Below are 21,299 nucleotides of genomic sequence, written 5' to 3'. Positions count from 1 at the left end.
CAGGATGTGCCATTCCTGTGCACAGGGTGAACAAATGTACCGTGACACCTAAGGCTTCAAAGCAGGATTCAAATGGGGCCTAAGTCATACATAGGCTTTGCATTGTCCTTTGCCCAGGAATGAACCATAAACAGCATGAAAGTAACTGAGTGAGTAAACAGTTTACACTTACTGAAGGCTACTGTTGTTGCTTCTATTTGTATTTACTAATGACTCAAAATTACCATCAAATCAAGAAATGCTAGTTTGTTTACTACATTCAGATGTGACAGGATGTTAAGAAACTGAGATGAAGAACGGTATCTAGTTTTATTAGTTTCTAAAAACTTTCACACAGTATGGGGTAGCGGTAGTGACAGGGAAAGGGAGACAAGATTACACTGGCATCTTTTCTACCCAAAATATTAATGTCAGAGTCATGACTAATCAAATGGTTACACTCATTATCTAATCTGTTCCCTATGTTTGTATTGCTTGAAATGTATTTATAATGCTTCTGTCACCACAGGATTTGCGAACATTTGCTTTAGGAACTGCTCCTACACATTCTGTATGTGCAAGGCGGCCTTATTGGTATGCGTCATTCCACCAACTTCAGCAGAACCATGGCAGAGAGGAACAGGTTCATGGAACATATTTTGGATTTATGTGAGACGCCTGAGCTACTGCAGGTACCAAGCTCATGTGTATTGTATCTCTACTGCATGCAGCTTCACCAGTGTGCAGTATTATTGACTGTACTGTTTCTAGTATCCAACTTCCTCTCAGGGCTAGCTCATGGCTTTGAGGCATTCCATTCTGCCATAAATCCACAGTCACAGATTATGAGCCTGATGCAGGCAGGAGACAGAAAAGAAGGAGGCTGGAATCAACAAGCCCAAGTCAATTCTAGGCTTTCAGTAGCAGTCCCATGCCATGGGCTCAAGCCTGCAAGAATAATCAAAAAAAATAGGTATTTGATTTTAAGAACAATGGACCTTCTAATGTGGATGTCTGTGTGTGCTTAGTATGTACCACATACCTGCTGACAAAAATAACGTAATAAAATTAAGATTCATGTGATTAAAATCCCAGTTCCTCAGTGCTGCTGGTGACTGACTTCATTTCCCTGCTAAGAACCCTATGTAGATCTTTTAGGAAGTCCACCATGCCAAATGCTGTGTTGAGTTTAATCCTGTACTTTTCCTATCTGTAGTGTTCCCTTTGACATCAGTGGAAACTTGACATGTGAGAATGCTGAGGAAGCAGGCTGGATTTTTTTTTATTAGTAAAACTGAATGGAAGAAAGCTCTGTGAAATGTACTGAAATCTTATTCCTTTCTCTAACATAAAGGGATGCTTTCTGCTTTGCTCTTCAAGGATTCTTACCTATATGGATTTGTGTATGTGTGCATTTACGAGACTGTCAACGTACTGGACAGCACAGCCGCCAGATTTAGAAGTGATTGGTGTAAAGTACCTATAATGCGCAAACAAGGAATTGCTAATAAGTGTATAACGTGCATTTCCATTTGCTCTTCTACATCACACACACCACAGCAACCTCTAAATAACTTCTGTGTATTCAGTTTTGCCACCACCTTTTCATTTTCTGGTTGCTAAACCATCTTGAGTAGAAACATGCAAATATAAGGACACGCACTACGGTAATCAGTAATAAGCTTTAAATATTTTCTGCTTACACTCAAAGGGGTCTGAGAAATGCCTTTAATTTTTGTAAGCAATTACCCAGCTGGTTCCTTTTGCTATTAGCAACAGTACCCACATTGTACAAATAGACTTTTCTCTCTCCTCTTAACAAATACAAACAAATGACACACATTTTACAATGCTGAATGTAAATGATGGCGTCATTCTGGTGTTGTTATTCTAGCTTTACAATGACCTCACTGAAAACAGAATTTAGACCCCTGCGCTTGAATCCCAACAGAACATAATTAAAACCGGATTTGAATAAACCATCTTAATAAGAAAATGGGATAAAGTTACGTCATTCTCATACCGAAAATCGCTCGGAGCAAGAGGGCAAAGAAAAGCCTTCAGAGGGGACCATCTGCAGCCCCCCCGCCGTGTCAGCGCTGCCCTCAGGGCCAGCCCGGCCCCACCGCAGCGCGGCCGAGGGAGGCCGGCAAGGCACGGCACGGCGCGGCACGGAACTGAGCCGTCCTCAGAGGGCTGCCAAGGTCCGGTCCCTCCTGTCCTGCGGTAAAACACCGGAGCGTTGCGCAATATAAAAACATCTAAAATATGCATTGCTCAATTTTATCCGCGCAGATCCATCCTCGGGAGCGGCAGCTGAGCCTCTCTCAGAGTAAGTGGGTATTTTCTTAAGGGTAAGAAATAAGCGCAAGCCCGGCTCGACCTGCAGCTTCTCCGGAGGCGATCAGGAAAAACGCAGTACCGAGCAATAAGCGCTGACGTCCCAGTTCGTCCGAAGCTCAACCACAGCTCCCCTCCGCCAACTCCGCTAATCCTCACCTCCGAACCCCCGTTAATTCCCTCCAAAACCTGGCACCTACAACAAACCCTGGCGGTGCGGGCGGCTGCGGGCGCCCTCCCGCGCGGCTCCCTGCCGGCTGAACTGCCTTCCCCGCCGTCCCTGCCTTCCCCGGGCTCCCGGCAGGGAGCAGCACCCGCCCACCCCGCGGAGCCGCGCCATACCCCGCCGCACGCACGTACACGCGCGCACACACCCGCACACCGCCCGCCCCGCACCGGCTCCCACCGCCCGCTCCAGCCCGGCCCCCAAGGTCACGGCGCCCACAGCGCCCCGCGCAGCGCCCACAGGGGAGCGATGCGTGGGAAGGAACACGGGGATGGAAGGCGAAACCGGACCGCGCCGCCAGCTGCTGGCGGCGCTATTGACTCAACCTGCAGTGGCTCCGCGGCCGACCGCGGATTATAAGGGACCGCTCTCTCCGCCCCCAGCGGAGTCTCCCTCCGCCCCCACCCTCACTCCCCACCCCTCCTCCGGCCGCGGAGAAGGGCATGGAGTTGGCGGGAGCCTATAAAAGCCTCTGAGAGAGCTCTGGGGCCACGGAGCTGCGATAGCGTCCACGTGCAGAGCCGATCACCATGTCCCACCACTGGGGATACGGCAGCCACGACGGTGAGTGTCCGGCGCTGCGGGACACCTGTCACTTGTCAAGGGACACCTGCCGGCAGGTCCCTGGGAGTCGCGCCCGGGACGTGCCCGTTGTCGTCCGGCCGAGCCCTTGCCCGGAGCGGGAATGAGCTCGGTGGCGCGTTTTTCTCGTAACCTTGAAACGCACCTGCGCCCGAGCAGCGCGCCGGCAGCGCCATGTGCCGGCGCATCTTCTGCGTCCCCGCTGTCATTCCTTTACTTCGGAAAGGGAAGGGTGGGCGCTGCTTCACAGGACGGGGTGGCCCCCGGAACTCCCCGGTACAACCCCCGCCTCAGCCGCCAAGGCTGAGGGGCTGCCGCGGTCCCGGGGGGGGATCTCCCCTCTCCTGTGCTGCCAGCACCGCCAAGCCCGCACAATTGGTACGCTGTTAGAGGCTGATGCTGGTGTTCGAACATCCCGGTTTCTAGAGTGAAGGTTATTGCTTATACCGCCTGAGTTTTGCGTCTTTTCCCGCTGAGCTACTTTCCGCTGTCTTGTAGGACCCGCTCACTGGCACGAGCACTTCCCCATCGCCAATGGAGAGCGCCAGTCCCCTATTGCCATCAACAGCAAGTCCGCCAAGTACGACTCCTCTCTGAAGCCTCTCAGCTTCAGTTATGATGCCAGCACGGCAAGAAGCATCGTCAACAACGGGCACTCCTTCAACGTTGAGTACGATGATTCTTCCGACAAGTCAGGTGAGACCTCACCTTCGGGTGCAGGGGGGGACATGGCAGTTGCTGCTAAAGCTCCTACTAAAAGGAGCTCCTACCCTAATGAGGCTATAGGGGTTTTTTAAAGAGGAAAAAAATACCAAAGTTGGCTTCTGTAAGGTGGGAATTTAGCAGCGTCTCACATTCCTGTAGGCAAGGAGGAAACTGAGCTCCTTTTGGAAGAAAATTAAGCCTGTCTGGGCAGATTTGAGCTGCCCTACTCGGGGGAAGTGAATTGCTTTATTTTTGTATAAATCAGAAGGATTTGGATAAGGACTCAGCTGTGGAGAGAAAAAAAATTAAAAAGTATTTGAAAACAGCAATTTTAGGCATAGCTCATCATAAGCTACTGATCAAATGGTTAACAGAAGAGGCAAAATACATCATAGGAAGAAATTTGCCTTAGAATAGCAAAGGCTTACAGTTAACAACTTGAAGTGGAAATAGCTTAGAAATAGTTCTTTGGTTATCAAAATATTATTTCATATTTCTGTAGCCAGTGTGCTCCCAGGTTGATACAGAAACAGAGAAATGATTAGAAAATACCTCTTTGTTCTTTTGTAATTTAAAAAAGACTTATCCCTGACATTTCTTGGTGGCTTTACAGGTAAAGATAATGTATGCAACACATTCCTACAAAGTTTGCTAGCAGGCATCGATTCGCAGAGTCTTGCTGTTCATTGTGCTGAATCCTGCAAACCTTTAGTAATTTTTACTGAAAGGAATAGCCTTACTGATGGACAGGCAGAATCCAAGATGCTGTTGGAACAAGGATTTTGTAGGTTGTCTTTAAGTGTAGTTTTTCGTCTGGCTGAATTTGCAGAAATCATCTCTCTTCACAATGAATGTCCCTTTATTTTTAATTTAGATTAAAAAAACCCTAGTCCCATTGTAAGTTACTGACTTCTCTAGACACTGCCTGATTTAACTTGCTTGAGGAAGTGTCCTATTTTTCCTAAGTGTTTCATTGGTAATGTCATCTAGGGAATGGCGTGGAAACCAAATGATCCTTACCTACTAAAAATGTGAGGGTTTTGCAGGTAATGCAATATAACAGTATAACAGACATTCAGTACTGAAAACTAAGCGTTTGACTTTGTATTTCATTTACAGTCTTCATGCTTAACAATATTAAGCGGTCAGATGTAAGTGTTTATGGTTGTATAATACACATGTATAACTTACACAGAGTACCAACATTAATATTTGTATGGTCTAAAAAAGAGGAGAAGGTGATATTCTGACCTCTTAGTGTCTATTTTTCTGAAGCACTGAGAAGCTAAAGGAATTGAATTCATGTTCATTTTAGTAGTATTATGGGTAATAAGGTAAAGGATCCAGAGAACAAAAAAGGGGATTCTGTTTTTACCAGACACAGGCGAGTCTACTCTCACTGCCTTCCTGCTCGCACTGAGCCCAGAAGAAACAGATTTAGGTCTCCACAGTATAGAAGACTATTACATGTTCACTTTGCATGTGCCTAAGTTTGGAAAGAACTGTGAAAATTAGGTTGTGAGGAAAAAATGGCAGATACGTGAAATAATTTAAAGAAATGTCTGTAGGAAGAATACTTTATATGAGAAAAGTTGGTGCAGAACCAGAACATCTGTGACAGAAATCCTCTGACAGATAGGCAGTGACACAGCTGTCAGAGTGGGAGGATAGGAGATGCAAGTAGAAATATTCTCACTAGCTCTATCAGTGTATCAGAAAATGAGTATTCTTTAGAAACAAAACCCAACTAAACAGATCTCTAAGAAGCCAGGCAGGGATGCATCATTCAGTATCACGCTTACTATTGAAAATTACAGTGCATAGAACCTACCTGGCAGCACACTTGATTGGCTTCATTTGTATGCAGTTAACTAGGTAACCTACTTTCCTTACACAAAATAGAGCTGTCTTTGACTTGTCTCTGCTTGATTCTGAATTTGAGACTCTAATGCTTGTACCCAGTTCTTGGTTAGACATCACACAATAGTCACAGGGAGAAGCTAAGTGAGATTGTGTGAGTGCTGGTAAGTTTTACTGAATACAATGGTATAAAATCCTGTAGATACTTCCCACAGGCTGTATTGCTTGCTTCTATGAGCTGTCCCATATGTGGTAATGAATTAATTGTGGTAGTAGGAGCAAAATGAAGTAATAAGATAATTGCTTGTGAATAATGACTAACTGCACGCAAAGTAGATTCATTTCATTAAGAATCTTCAGGCTCATAACTAATGACACTGAAGCAAACTGAAGAGCAGTGCTAGGTCCTAATGCCTGATCACTCCTGCTTTTCAGAGTATGCAAAATGAGTTCTTGCAATTAAAAATACATAGTAGTACCATAGTAAAAATAGGTAAGTCAAAATGCATGTTTGAATTAAACTCTGAAAGTAGTTGTTACTTACTTCTTTGATTCACAAAACATGTAGTGTGAATAATGTTGATCGTAAGTAAGAACGAGTAGATATCAGAATCAAAATTTGGTTATTTCCCCTTCAGAATGTATATTTGTTATATTACGTGTGCATCAGAAATATGCAATATAAAGCTTCTGCCCATATCTGTGAAAAACAAAAATCTAAAGGAAAAATTTGGATTTCTTAAAATATGCAATCTATATTACTTTGAGTAAGAAAGTAAAAGTTTAACCTTTTAAACAAAAAATATCTATGTGCAATTTATGCAATTAATATATCTTTACAGAAGAAAATGTTTTCTTCTCTGTGCTTAGATCTGTATTAGTAGGTGGGGATTTATAGGCATAACTCTTGATTCAGGTTGTAGTCTTTGTCTATGACCTATACAATTTTCTCTTACAATGAAGTTTTAACAGAGAAATTATGTTAATCTTTTGTGATAGCTTCAGAACCTTTGTTTTACTTTCTTGTTTGGTTTTTTAGTTTGTGGGGTTTTTTTTGTTTGGTTTTGGTTTGTTTTTTTTTTTTTAGGTATGGTTAGATGTTACCATACTTAGAAAAACCTTCTTCCAAGCAGTTACCTCCAAATCTTCAATTTCAGTTCTTTTAGGACAGCCTTTCAATTTCTTGGGTTTTGTGACAGCTGTTACATTTCAGACTATACTTCTAAAGGCTCAGTCAGTTCCCAGAGTGAACCACTTTCACATTTCACAGTTGCTGGTTGGTAGAAGTTGTGTATGGAAAGGAAGTTCACAAACCAGCATTGCCATGTTTATGAACACTTTTTTGTTTTGAGAAATTTCATGATTTTCTCTTAAATGAAAGGATTACTTTCTGTTTTCTTTCCTTGCAGTCTTTCAGAATGCTTTCTTGGGTTTGCATGCAGAAAGTGAACAGTGAACTTCCTCTTCCAGTTGTTGCTTAGTCACTCTTCTCCTTCAGTCCTTTCAGTTGATTTCTTAGTTCTCATGTCCACTGTCTTTTAATAGTAGTAAAAGTTCAAGTATTAGTAGTCATTCCTCTTTAGAATTTATGTAACTTTGAAAGGAAAAGTGTATTACGATAAAAGTGTCACTTTAAATTCAGGTTCATCCACTCTTTTGTGCTGGGACCAGACCTTCCATGTATAAGTGAAACAAATGGTGCTTATAACTGTTAAAATAAGGTGCATTATTATAATTTAGGAACTTTATAGCAAAGGAGTGTCTCATTAAGGGTACCTCTTTCATCATATTAGACACTTTATATTATAGTCTGCTGTAAGGACTTGTGTATTGTTTCACTAACTTTAAAAGACAGAAGTTAAGAGCAACTTCTTAGAGCTGTAAAACCACAGGACGTGACTTTGCTCAAAAAAGCTTCAAGAGCCTCAAAGATTTTGTAATGTACATAAAATATGTTCTTCATGTAAGTTTTCACAGGAAACCTTTTGGAACTTATCTAAAAACCTGAAATTCAAATGAAAAAATGTTCACAGCAGTATTTGGTATTTTCTGATCATCTATTTAAGCTTACAAAAGGAAGAAATTGATCTATCCTTAATTTATTCTGTATCAAGAATGCTAAAATATCATATTTTAGCTGTAGAACCTGACAGAAGGGAATTGCAACTATGTATGGTGTTAAGCTTTATCTAAATGTACTGGTAATTTGTGCTTGTGGACAAGTCTCTTAATTGTTTCCTTCTCATTCCTTGCTGCTGACCTAGAGGGAATATTGGAATTCACCCAGTCCCAAGTAAATCTGAATTTTTGCCAACATAAAGTCATAGTAGAACTTAAAAATTATGAGAAGACTTGAGGAAATGGAAATAGTTTTCACCTTGATACTAGCACCCCTTGGGAGTCTTTCAGTGGTTGTAATCCAATATATTACCTGATTCTTTCTATAATTGTAAATATTAATGAGTATGCTTCAGCTGTCTTGAATTATGACTCACTGTAAACAAACTAATCTATTTTGTTACAATGGAAATTCAAAAGCCAGTACAGCCAAACTGCTTGGTGGTGAGTTTGAAAGTTGTGCCACTGTTACTTACTCCTTTCGTGTGCTTCCACATCAGCTGGTAAATGGAGGAAGAAACGTGCAGGTCTGCTGTCTTTAAGGCACTACTCTTCTTTCAAGTCACTGCTACCGGTCTATTTTTAGGCTTCCCAGATCCAAAGATATATTAGCTATACCAGAATAATATTGCATGTCATCAGTATAGGGTCATGGTTGAAGGTCCGCAGTGCCTAAGCAATGTGTTGATCCTTTGGAATCAGAAAACAGAGAACTGATTGCTTATACTTTGGGGGACTGTATTCAGACACATCTGCTTATGTCACAAGCAATGTTGTGCACAGCTTGACTAGAAAGTCAGAGGTCTCAAGGGTGTGAAATCATTAAGTCATTTTTCCTGTGAACTGGGATCACCAGAAGCTGCAAAGCCTATGTAAACAAGTGACTTGAATAGCTCTAGTGCTTCCAGGAACTGGAAGACAAGATGAGAGGGCTTGAGATCAGTCTTGCATGTTTCAGGTCTTTATTTCTTCACAGAGCCCAAAAGTGTCCTTCACTTACATTGGCTTTTTGGTTTGGGTTGGGTTTTTCTTTTGTTACTATATGATTTCCGAGCAGAAACTTGATGTAGACTGTGCATTTAAGAATCATGGCAACTTCCTTCTGTTTTTCCAAAATCCTCCTCTAGAGGCACTTTTAGTGCTAAACCAGGAGAAACTAGGCAGCTGTTATCAGCTGGGGCCACTTGGAAAAACTTATTTTTAAGATGTAATGAAGCTGTGTGCCAGATGTCACGATTACCACTTTTCCCAGCTGATAATTTGTTTATTTACTTATAGGCATGAGGGCTTGCTGTGTACTTACAGGCAATGCTCACACCTAAAGTTTGTCCTTCAATGGATCTCAACATTTTATGGACACTATGTCCAATACACCATTTTCAGTACAGTAAGCAGTCACTAAGATTAGTATTTAGCTACTAGAAATTAAACCAACTGTTACTTTCAATGCTTCCAGCTTGGTCCTTAAAGTTGTCTGCCTATATGGTGTGAAATGTGAGTGCTGGTCAGACGGTCAGTACAGCATCATATGATTCCCATAGAATATTCCTTCAAGACACTACATGAGAAATAAGCTCCACTGGTCCCAGGGAGCTGAAGGAATGTTAAGAACCTAAATGACTCTGTCTGTAAGCAGGTCAGAGTCTTTTTGGCTGCAGCCCAGTCTGGATGAAATAGTTCAGCTGAGGTGAATTGGAACCACTGACCTGCTGAAGATAATCACGTATTCAGACCTTCTGCATTTTGGCAATTGTTTCATTCTGGTCTATCTCTGTGGAACACCCTTGTTGCCTTATCAGGCCAAACTTCTAGCAGGTCTAAGTAGGGGTTTTTTTCCACTAACGGTGAAACCATTTTTTTTGTCTCCTGGTGAAACCCATTAGAGTTTTTTTCTGCAAGTATGAACCCTACAGTCAGATGCTTGAATTGCTCTTCTTGCTTGTCGCGATAGACCATCCTAGGAGGAATGTCTGAAAGAGATAACATAAAGAAGGAAACATCTCACCAAGTGTGACTGTGTACTCCACATTTCACAGAAGTGACAGCTCACCCTAACTGAACTCTTCAGTCTGTCGGATGAGGAAGCCATCCTTGCATAAGAACACAAGGCTAATCCCTGAGCATCCTCCCTGAGCTTTTTTATGTCATTAATAGTGTATTGTGCTCAAGTAATGCTTCGTCTGCTTTGCATCTTCAAGTGCTATTTTCTATCATACAGATTTCTCTGTATACACAAAAACTTACAAAATATTAGCATTAATGCATATGCTATGCATATGGGTACATACACATCTACCTACAGTGTCATATATACGTGTAATTCTACTGTAGGCTGATACAAATTATGGATTTTCTTTGTGCTAAAGCAATGTGTGTGTAAGAGCGTTGTCTTCGGAGGTAAATGCTTGAAATGTCTTGCTGTTAAGTTTTTTTTTTTGATAGCACCTCAATTAGAATTAATTTCCTAAGTTTGGGGCTTTGGACAGCTACTGTGCTCGAGTTGGACCCATTATTTCAGCTACTGGAAGGAGCTTTGCCTTATTAAAGATTTTTCATTTGAAGAACACTTTCTTATTCTGTATCTTCTCAGAGTAATGAACTTTATTTTAGAATTTTTTCTTGCCACACTATTTTGTATGACAGGAAGGAATTCATTCTAGCTCATGAAACCATCTTGTAGTTCAGCCATTTTGATTATTTCATTGGCATGTGTATTGCCTTGATGAGAGTTATTAGTCTTTTGCTCTGTGTAGAGGGAACATCCCATAGGAGTTAACTGAATAACAGTAATTCCACAGTATGTCTGCAAAAATCCACAGATTTTTTCTGAAAAAAGGTATGAAGTGGTCCACAGTAGTTTTTTCAAGGCTGTTTTGTTTTGTATGGGAAAGGTAGCTGCCCACTGACTTGCCTTTAAGTAGAACAGTGAGGTTGTGTGACCTCAGTAAACAACTGTACCAGCTGCACCAAAATGCCCTTTGGTTGCTGTGTTTTCAGATGTCCCAAGAAAGCGTAATGGAGCCAAATCAGCTTCACTTTCTGTATCCAAGAAATCCCACAGTCAAAATAAGTCCCATCAGTGGAACAGTTCATGTGATTGTTTGACTTTCCAAATTAGCACTGCTAAAACTTACGTATTTAGACCATGTTATGAGATCACTTAATAACAGTGCAATGTAATTAATTACTGGATGTTACTAGTCTAACTTTTCCAATAAGGGGTAGAAGGTAGAATGGTAACAGAAAAGTTACCATTGCTTAATTTAAGCAAAGTAGTTCCAAATTTGTCCCACTGTGACATTTAAAATAACTGTAAAATAGTAAGAAAAGAGAAAGGTACTTTCAAGCTGTTACCTTGTAGGCTGTTGCACATCTTTGGAGACCAGGTTGTGGCAAACTGTGTTGAGTAAATTGAATCTATGAGAAAAGAATGTGGTTTTCAGCTCAGCTTATGCTGTCTTCCGACAGCATTGCATCTGAAGCTGTGCTACAGAACAAAAAGGAGCACAGCTAAACGTATATTTTCAGAATGCTTTTCACTGGTATTAATTTCAAAAGGAAGAGCTATTGATGAAGTGCTCAGATATGGATCAAAACTTCCCTGTAGATGGAAAGGTTGGATTTAACTTCTCAATGTGGCCTGAGTCGATACTCTTGTCACATTGGACAGAGACGGGGAGGTTCCTGGTATGAATGTTGTTCTGATTCTCTATCAACTTTTACTTTGCAAAAGCTGGTAGCATTTATTCACGGTTTAAAAAGCTTGTGCTGGAAAAAAAAAAAAAAAGCTCTAACATTTCTGCTTTGTCTTTTAAATTTAGTTTTAAATTCTACTTCTTTGGAAAAGCTGGGAAGCATTAAAAATAAAATAACTGCTTAAAGTAGGCTAGAATAAGAAGGGCTCTTCTGTAATTAAGCCTGCTGAATTTGTATTCATTTACACTAATCTAATTATTACTTTCTTTGAATGCTCTGCTGTGAGTCAAAATAAGCTAGTGCTGGATTTGAGAACCACAGAATGGGAAAAGTAAGCAAAAACTACAAAGAGATTAATTTTATTTTTTCATTTTTGCATCTTTCGAGTTTTATGAGACTATAGCAAACTTTGTGTAGACAAATAACACTGCAAATGAATTCTAGAATATTGCATGGTTCTGCTTTTCAGCATGCTTTCCATTGATAAATAATAGCAGATCAACCTGTGCTGCGCTAGTGCTTTCTGAGGTTGAGGAGTGGTGGAACCTCGGTCCATTTGTACCTGCAACGAGCAGCAAGATCATGAGCTAAAGAACCTGAAACTGAAACATTGCAACTCCATGGCATCACTTTTAAATGAAGCGAGATATTGTGTGGATTGAATGATTTTGCATCTGGAAAGATACAGCAACCAATTTCTTCATCTCCAGAAGGAACTAATGCACACTCGCAGTCACCATTGTGAAAAAAATTACTCTGATTTGTAGTCCTGTGCTTAAAACAGTTATGCTTCTTGGGAAGTAGCAGATGCAGAAATGTAAAAGTAGAATAAGATATATTTCTATTTAATTACTTTAACTAGCCATTCTTCTTTGGATCACATAGCTTGGCAAGGGGTAGGGCAAGTCCCAGTCTGTTGGCTGTTCAGTGTTGGCTACAGTATTGGAAATCACAAACGCTGTATTCACATTTTTCAAAGAGAAGTACATGTTGGGAGACTTCTAAATATATTCACCAAAGGAACACCAGGCAAATGCTAAATTTGCCCACTGAATCCAAATTTTGCATGTGTAGGGCACACAGTTGGAAACTGTTGTATTTTTTAAAAATCTTGTATTTCGTTTTCATGTATTCCAGTTTATTAATTAAGTCCTTCTGACCCCATTGCCGTATATCCATGGCTGTTGTTGTCCATGCTTGCCTATAATCAGAATTATTCAAACCTGAACACACAGTGACCTTTTCCAGTCAGCATTTGGTGTATGTTTTCACAAATGCATGTATTGTGGTAGTGTCTAGACTAACTGCAGACTGAGAGGAAAAGCATCTTTGCTCCACAGAACCATTTTGTGGCACATACACAGAGCAGACTTACATGTAATATCAGATGTCAACACTCTTCTGTCACTTTATTACATATATATTTATATATTGCATATATATTTATGTATATAGAGAGATAAATTGGTCTCTTAAAATATCTAATAATTCAAATTACATTTTAAAATATTTTTTATTTTTTAAATATGAATATCTTAAAGATTAATTGTGAATTTGAATTTGAGACGCTTAGGAAAAAAGCGGAAAAAAACCCAACCAAACCACAAACCAGTGGGAAACCTTGCTCTGGTGACTTAGATAAATAGCTCTATTTAATAGAACTATTTGTTATTGTTCTGTGCTTTATGCTGCACTGAAGGAGACATTGTCTGTGCCTTGAGCATTTTGCAGTAGTAGGGCTTGATCCTGCATATCATAATGGTGATTGGTCACAGTTTAAGTGGAAGGGTAAAACTAATAAGCAGAATAAGGGAGCTCAAGGGAGCTCACTCCTGTATAATTGAAAGCGTGGCTGGGCACTCCGCTTAGAGCAGTCCCATAGCACGAGTAATGCCAGATAATGGAGACCATAAATAAACAACTCATTTCCAATCCATAATTTAAAAAATCTTCTTGTACAGGCATTGCCATTTTCACCGCAATGGGAGGAACAAGAGATGTGAGTTCACATCTCTGAAATGCCTTACACTGTGCCTCGCACTTTACCTTGCTGCAGCCCATGGCTAACAGGTGTTTAGGTTTAATTTGGAACCAAAAGCATTTTACTCAATCCCATCTGCCACAGGATTTGCAGGATTAAGGCCTAAATGGATGAAGTGTCTAAAATGGAAGGTCAGAGTACAAAAGTACATGAAAGATGATTTTGTCTTCAATTGTACTTCCATAGAATAACTCTGTATGAGCCTCTTACAAAGGCCTTTTTTAATCTGCTTGGTGACAGAAAAGTTATATCTTCCCTCATCACTTCTAATATTAGCATGCCTGTTAAATTGCTGATGAGATGCTCACTGTAAAGTCACTTATGTTTTTATGCATTTATTACTGATTTTGGTGTATTGTAGTAATGTACCATTGAAGATGATCTAGAGTAGCATGGCAGCATGCAATGGACTGTAAATCACCTGGAAGACTTGAGATGGGTGTTGGAGTTTGAAGTGAGACTCAATAACAAAGGTTATGGGAGTTGCTAACAGAGGCTCTTTGCGTTGCAGTGCTGCAGGGAGGAGCGCTGGATGGAGTCTACAGGCTGGTACAGTTTCACATTCACTGGGGATCCTGTGAAGGCCAAGGGTCTGAGCACACTGTGGATGGTGTTAAGTATGATGCAGAGGTAGGACTTGCTTTACCTTCTCCAGTCATTTGTGTATAATGAGTATTTATTTAAGTATTCCACCACAGTAGCAACTTCTGTACAGATCTCCATAGGAGGATGTTACCATAGAAGATAAGGTACAATGCCACCTTAGAACCTACTCCTTGCAAGAGCAGAAATCAGAATTGGAGGACTTGTAATACTTCTTTTCTCAGCTACTTCATGTCAAAGGGAAGCAGAAAGCCCCACATTAATTATCCCTGGTTTTTTCCCCGCTTTCTTGGTGTCTCTTGGAAATTATGAAGGGATGGAATTGCAGCACCTCTGTACACACACATCCCCCTTTCCTGGCTTCAGTTTTTAACATCAGAGGTATTTATATAAACAACAGAATAATTATGGAGCAGACAGGGCAGGCAGCAAAGTGAAATCATATAGGCACTCTGTGATACCCCTGAGACTTCAGATGTCCCTTGGACTATGTAAGACTCTCTATTACAGTCTGACTACAGAAACTGAGAAGCTTTAGTGCCTTGCAACCCACATTTGCTTGTCCTGTGTTTAGCAATCTACCTCTGGATGCTGCAACAGACTTTTAAAAGGTATTCATAAACACACATTTATAGAACATACCTATGATTTGCATTGGCAGATAAAAGAAATGGCCCCACAAATTCATTGGCTCTGCTGCTTTTTCATAAGGTAGAAGTAGCTTTTGTCTTATCTGAGAAAGTTGCCATTGGTTATGTCTTCACAGTACCATAATTACTTGGTCAACTTGACTTGCAGATGTGGGAAAACAACCAGATGAACTTAAATTAGAAATAACTTAAAAATTAAAAAGAAAGCAACATCGCGGATAATGTGAGCTGGAGATTCAAAGTCTTTCCAGAAAAGGACAGGACTGGTTTTTTAGTTGATGTTTTTTGTTTGGTTGGTTTTTTGTTTGTTTGTTTTTGTTTGGTTGGGGTTTTGTTTGGTTGGTTTTGGTTGGCTTTTTCAATTTCCTAAATTGCTGGTCAGATCTGTAGTTAATGTGTCTTCTCTGCTGCTTCTGACACTGACAATAATGTATTTCAGTGTTGGTCAGAACTCCAGTATATATAGCATTAAAATACTGCGTCAAAATCCTGCAGGCTGTATGTGGGAAAAACTCATGCTGAAGGTAACAGGAGTTTCAGTAGAAAGCGGAATGATACACCCACAGCTTGCATTTAGAACTCATCTGGGAATAAGAGTGAGAAGCAAAATAAAATTAATTACAGAAATCGCTTTGCATAAACAAAACTTTAGATGAATGATTCAACAAATTCTTAACTGTACACAAAAGTTTTAAAATCTCAGCAGTAAAACTCTCATCTGCTCTTAATAAATTACTTCCTGGCATCCTAACTTGTGAAGTATTCTGGATGGAATATCATCTTCAATTCACTTCTTGTTTTCTTTCTCCTAGCTCCATATTGTACACTGGAATGTAAAATATGGTAAATTTGCCGAAGCTGTGAAGCATCCTGATGGTTTGGCTGTGGTGGGCATCTTTATGAAGGTTAGTTAAACTTTTGTGCCATTTGTCCAGCATGTTCATGGTGTTGCAGAGGGACCTAAGAGCCTAAAATATAGAATAAGGCAGCATTAAACTCGTAGCAAAGTAGGTGGTACTCCAAATTCTTATCTTCCTTTACCTATAACAATTGGTTACCTACAACACTAGCTATGGAGTATGACTGCCATCCCTCGCTGTGGTAGCCCTGTAGCAGCAGAGTTGGCTTTAACAGGACAGTCACACTGCCATAACTCTTACCAGTGAAAGGTGATGTGCATAACTGACAAAGTTGTGTATATGAACCTGCAGTAGGACAGCCTAAATAACATCTGTTTTCCTTTTCTTGTAAATGTTAATGTCCAGAGTGTTTTGTCTCAGTTGATTTGTCTTCACAGCTAGTTAGAGGAGGTGTCTGTGTCCCAGGGGTATGTAGTACTCAGTCCTGACCTAACTGAGGGTGACTATTTTGTTGGGAGGGTGATTTATTTGAAAAAAGAACAGCTTAAGTCTAAAAATAAATCCTCATACTGTAAGTGAAAATAGCTTTATTCTGTCAGTGTCCTTGGCTGACTCATTTGTGCTGACTGTCAACTGGCGTGATTTTACAGAGACAATTCCAGTCACTTTTGCTGTAATACTCCTGTTCTGTAATGAAATGGTGCTGGGAAAATGTTTTCTTGAGAACTGTAACAGAAAGTTAAAGGTATCATGAGAGTGCATGGCAATTTTTCTTTTCATATGGTTTGTGTTACAGGTGGGAAATGCCAAACCTGAAATACAAAAAGTTGTGGATGCTCTGAACTCCATTCAAACCAAGGTAATATCTGCCCTCTCTGACTAGCAACAATCACAACTGTGCTGTTTTCTTCTTCAGAAAGAAGATTTTTTTTTACTTCTCCCAAACTTCTGCATGTGCAAAAGTAAAACAAACCTTCCTGCCATCAGCACTGGTGCTGCTGTAACCCTAAATGCAAACCAGATTTGAATGAAGTTGTGGTAGAGAGCAGGGAGTACTAGAAACAGTCATCATTTCCTATCTCTGTGACTACAATTCTGTCTTTTAACTGCATCTAAACCTATAGGGTAGGATTTATCTTCTTAATCTAATCTGCTCTTCTAGGTGCCCTTTCTAGTCAGTGGTGACAGATGGAAAAGGTACTTCCCCTCCTCTCTGCATCTGTGGGATAAACTTCCTTCCTCCAAGAGGGCATGCTTTTCATGGCTATTTCTAGAGTCCAGATAAACAGTTTGTTCAGGATATATAACTATTAGGGGAAAAAAAGCCTTCCTATATTTAAATATCATGTGCAGTGTGTGTGATACTTTAATGAAGTGAGTAATGAGAAACCTTAAGTACTTGCTGAGTAACTAGATACCTTCATGATGGGTAAAGGCCTGTGCCAATGAGAAATGTGGGCAGAAAGGTAAAAAATAAGACCACATCTTTGTCATCAAGCTCACTTTGAGGTAGTTGGATGTTGCTGTTTATTACAATGGACTCTCCAACAGGTCTCCCAGCTTCTATATTTCCAGTGCAATCAATATAAATGGCATCTAAAATCTTACTGTTCTTCAAGCAAGGTCAAATGTTATCTGTAGGAGCAAGAAACGTTAATGCAGCATTTTAAATAAGAAACAGTGTCTTGAAAACATAAAAAAAATTACATTGCTGAGACTATTTAATCCCACATGTACTGTATTTGGTACTCATTGCTTCACGCCAAACTACATTTCTGTCTTTTGGCAAACATGGACCTTCCAGAGGGGACTTCACTTCTGCAAGCTCAGTGTGTGTATGTGGTCTGTCCCCTGACATCAGCCCATCTGCTTACTTTATTGTAGGGAAAGCAAGCTTCCTTCACAAATTTTGACCCCACTGGACTCCTTCCTGCATGCAGAGACTACTGGACATACCCTGGCTCACTGACCACTCCACCACTGCTTGAATGTGTGATCTGGCATGTTCTGAAGGAGCCCATCACTGTGAGCCCTGAGCAGGTAGGTGTCCAATGGGTGCTGCCAGTATATGTGTTCTGGAATTACACTGATTGCATCAGCTCAGCCCATCAGGTGTTCTTTGAAGTGGCAGTGTTACTGCAGAGCTATGCAGGGTATTAGCTAGCATCCCACGTGAAAAATATATGTCTGAAGTGGATATCCTCTTCTGATAGAACTCTGCTGCTGTGTGTGGAAGTAAAGTTTGCTGTAAATTGTAAGGCTGTCCTCTATTTGGACACAGTCCAGGGAAAATGAGGGGTGTTTTAAAAATTTCATCAGGCTTTCCAACTACATGGTTAGAACTGTCATGTGGTAAAAATCTGGAAAATTGAGGCATGCATGAAAGGACCATTTGCACATGTAGAGTTAGTCTAGCATGTATTGTGATCATCAGTGGGTTCACTGTACATGCACACACCACCTATCTGGATATACTTGTGCTGAAAATAGCAGATTTGCACCTGGAGAGCATATATCCTGCCTCCACCGTCTGACATTGTAAATCTGTAGTTGGTCTGTTGATTTTCCAGCATTTTTTAGGACACAGAGCTCTTTTTACGAGTTCTGTTTGGCACAGAACAGACCATGAAATCCTACGCAGAATTGTGACAATCCTAACAAAACTCAGTTGTTTGGAAGAGGCAAAACTTGCAGATTCCAGAAGTCTGCCGCCTAAGAAAATACTTTACTCTCTTGACTAGCTTGAGAAGGATAGTCTTCCTAGGAGGAAGAAGCTTGTGTGGATTAAATCACGCTTGTCCCTAGCTTTCTGCACTATCCATTAAGGAAACTACATATAGCCAAGATTCTATTCTTGGTTTCAGATCTGTGTGCTTGGGAGATATAAATAGAATTTAGAGCCTATAAATATAAACTAGCCCTGAAAGGCTTTAGTTCAACCTTCAAACTCTTAAGTCTCTCTCATCAGTGGCAGACATGCTAACAATCTACATATAATTCTAGGGGGTTTATTCAGCTGATGTGGGAAAAAAAGTGCAACTGAGCTGTTGTGGGACTTTACTTAATAAAAGAATACATGGTGAGGAAGAACTATTGGAAATAACTGTATAGCAATGATTGCCATTAATAAACTGCAAGGCAACGTTAAAGTTTACACTGTTTATTTTTCTAAACTACTGCTATTGATGATCCAAGGTTTGCAAATACGGTTTTATTATAGGGCAGAAGCACATTCACTAAAATAGAGTTGTTTTTCCTATTACACCTACTTTAACCACCTACAAGTGGTAAAAGACACCACTTGTCTCTCCCACACACACCCCTTCGTATTACTATCAACATTTCAGTGGTGGGTTTGAGATCAAAACACTGTGTGTGGTAGCTTGCCTTTTCATTCCAAAACTGATCAAACACGAAACCGTATATCAGAGTATTGAGGCAGGGTTTAAGTTGAGTAGGTTTGACAAAGATAGATAAAAGCTAGGTATAACAGCAGGGTGTAGCAAGCCTGTTATCACTTGTTGTAGTGACACAGCAGTTGCTGGCAGAGGTTGAACTCTGAACTTTGTTAACAGTAAAGCCCAGGGGAGGCTGCTCACTGCTGAGGGCCTTTCTCCTTGAATGAGGGAAAGCCCAGTCTGCAGCTTGACTTGTAGGAAATCCTGCGTCCCACCTGCCACTTACTTTTTTTTTTTTTTTTTTTTGTCAGTAGTTCCACCTGTCTGTGTGAGATCACCTTTGGGGTGGGTTATTATTTTGGCACAGTCTTTTTAAGAGTTTTGGGAATGCCCAATTAGACACAAAGGAGCTTTTATAACATCAGACTGTGGGAACACCAACTGTAATTTAGGAACAAGCTCTGAAAATTTACATTATGCTTCTATTGACGTGGAATGGTCTTCCCTCTCACAGTATTTGAAAATCAGGATAGCTTGAATAAATTCAGCAGCTTTATTTTGACCCAATGGTAAGCTATCTTTTAATTATTATTATTTAAACTGGATTTAAAAAAATTCTACATAAACAGACAAAACTATACAACTTGCAGATGATTCTGAAAGGATTCAGTGTAGTTCTGGTCAAGGACAAACAACTTCTTGTTCAAGGAGTTCAGAAAATGTGTGCCTATGTTCTTGTGTCCTGTGCTTTCAGTTGTTCTTGCTTGGATATTCTGTGGACAAGAGAGCCTGTGTCAGGAGCAGGAAATGGTGTGGATCAATGCAGACACATAAGTGCTAACACAATCTTTAAACTATTTGTGCTGGCAAAACTGAGTTGGAGCTCTGGTTCAGGATCAAGGTGTATAATTTCAAATAGCCCTGCTGAAGTGAAGGATGCATTTAGGATGTTTGTGTGTTTTTCCACAGATGTGCAAACTCCGTGGCCTTTGCTTCAATGCTGAGAATGAGCCCGTGTGCCATATGGTGGACAACTGGCGCCCGTGTCAGCCTTTGAAGAGCAGAGAAGTCAGAGCTTCCTTCCAGTAACCTCAGTGCTGAGAGCGTTAAAAGTTGCTGTGTTTGTGAGGATACCCTTTTGCTAAGCCCAAATCAGACCTTTGCCACGTGTGCCCTGGCAACATCTCGTCTCCAAGATCCATTTTTCCTTTTGCTCTGCGTCTGAAATGCCAGCTAACGAAATGTGAAAGGCTCTTGGCCAAATGGGAGAGGGTTCTAAAGGTGTGGGGTTGGGGGAGGCAGGGGGTGGGTGCTGTGTGCATTTTGGTGACTATTACTGTGACTGACACTTTGGTATAAGAGTATGTTGCCTGCTTGGGAGAGGATATGATAGCAAAATAAGCCATTTTAAGAAACCTCATCCACTGGTGTGGTAGTACACGTAACTAACAATAACTTGAAGCTTTGTGAGAAGCACAGGAATACAGAATCTATCTATGACTTAGGAAAAAAAGTATTTTGAGAAAGTTAAGCAAAATGAATATTTAGGATTAGACTTCTTAGATTTTAAGAAACTGACATGTAAATATTTTTGAGACTGTTTTGCATTTTTACCCATGTTATGAACAACCTTAGTTATATCTTAATAGTAGTGTTGGATTTTTTTAATTAAAAATGTTCTAAATTAAGTATTATCTTTTAAAAGTTGTTATTACCATAGAAATGATACAAAATATCTTTTCATTGAAATAATATATGTTCTAATTTAAAAGGAAAATGTTGTATTTTAGATAACTTCTCTAATAAATCTATACTTCTATTTTTGCTTCCATGCTGTTACTTTAATTCCAGAAAGGAGCCACTAATCTGTTCACACTGTTGCATATTAAACATAATTACTAAACATACAGTATGTTGGGAATTGGTTTCAGTGGCACCACAGATCAATGCAAAACCTATATGTATATAGTAGAAAATTTTCTTTAAGTAGGGATCTTCTCTCTGATAGCAGAAGGAAGTGTTAATTTTGAGCAATCACTACAAATTACCCTCAAAGTTGACTGTATAATGAAAGATCCTCTCACAAGACTTTTTTGAACAAAATTATACTGAAGAATGGTCTCATTAGATTCTGGTCCTAGTTTTTAAAGCAATTTATGATGTGTTTTCTACCCCGTCAGAAATCACTTCGTAATTTATAAGATATCAGTTGGGCAGGTTATGTTCTGAAGCACTTGGATC

The 21,299-nt window shown here is 40.3% G+C and overlaps 1 protein-coding gene across 2 annotated transcripts; it reads left to right on the top strand.

Annotated features, from left to right (window-relative positions):
• The first annotated feature begins 2,883 nt into the window (after nucleotides 1–2,883).
• On the top strand, nucleotides 2,884–20,875 carry CA2 (carbonic anhydrase 2). 2 transcript variants are annotated; one of them, XM_027900144.1, is made up of 7 exons: nucleotides 2,884–3,109; nucleotides 3,626–3,823; nucleotides 14,059–14,177; nucleotides 15,613–15,705; nucleotides 16,457–16,519; nucleotides 17,545–17,700; nucleotides 20,028–20,875. In XM_027900144.1, the coding sequence occupies exons 1-7, from the start codon at nucleotides 3,076–3,078 to the stop codon at nucleotides 20,145–20,147; spliced, it is 783 nt and encodes a 260-aa protein (XP_027755945.1). In that variant the 5' UTR covers nucleotides 2,884–3,075; the 3' UTR covers nucleotides 20,148–20,875. The 2 variants fall into 2 exon arrangements, with proteins under 2 accessions (XP_027755945.1, XP_027755946.1); XM_027900145.1 differs by lacking the exons at nucleotides 2,884–3,109; nucleotides 3,626–3,823 and adding an exon at nucleotides 11,742–11,837.
• Nucleotides 20,876–21,299: the final 424 nt, after the last annotated feature.

The sequence above is a fragment of the Empidonax traillii genome, unplaced genomic scaffold, assembly GCF_003031625.1.
Source record: "Empidonax traillii isolate 1590-97213 ecotype Southwest subspecies unplaced genomic scaffold, ASM303162v1 scaffold713:size524338, whole genome shotgun sequence".
In the NCBI taxonomy this organism is placed as follows: domain Eukaryota; kingdom Metazoa; phylum Chordata; class Aves; order Passeriformes; family Tyrannidae; genus Empidonax; species Empidonax traillii.
The sequence above is the reverse complement of the archived record's forward strand: the minus strand, read 5'-3'. Positions and strand labels throughout refer to the sequence as shown.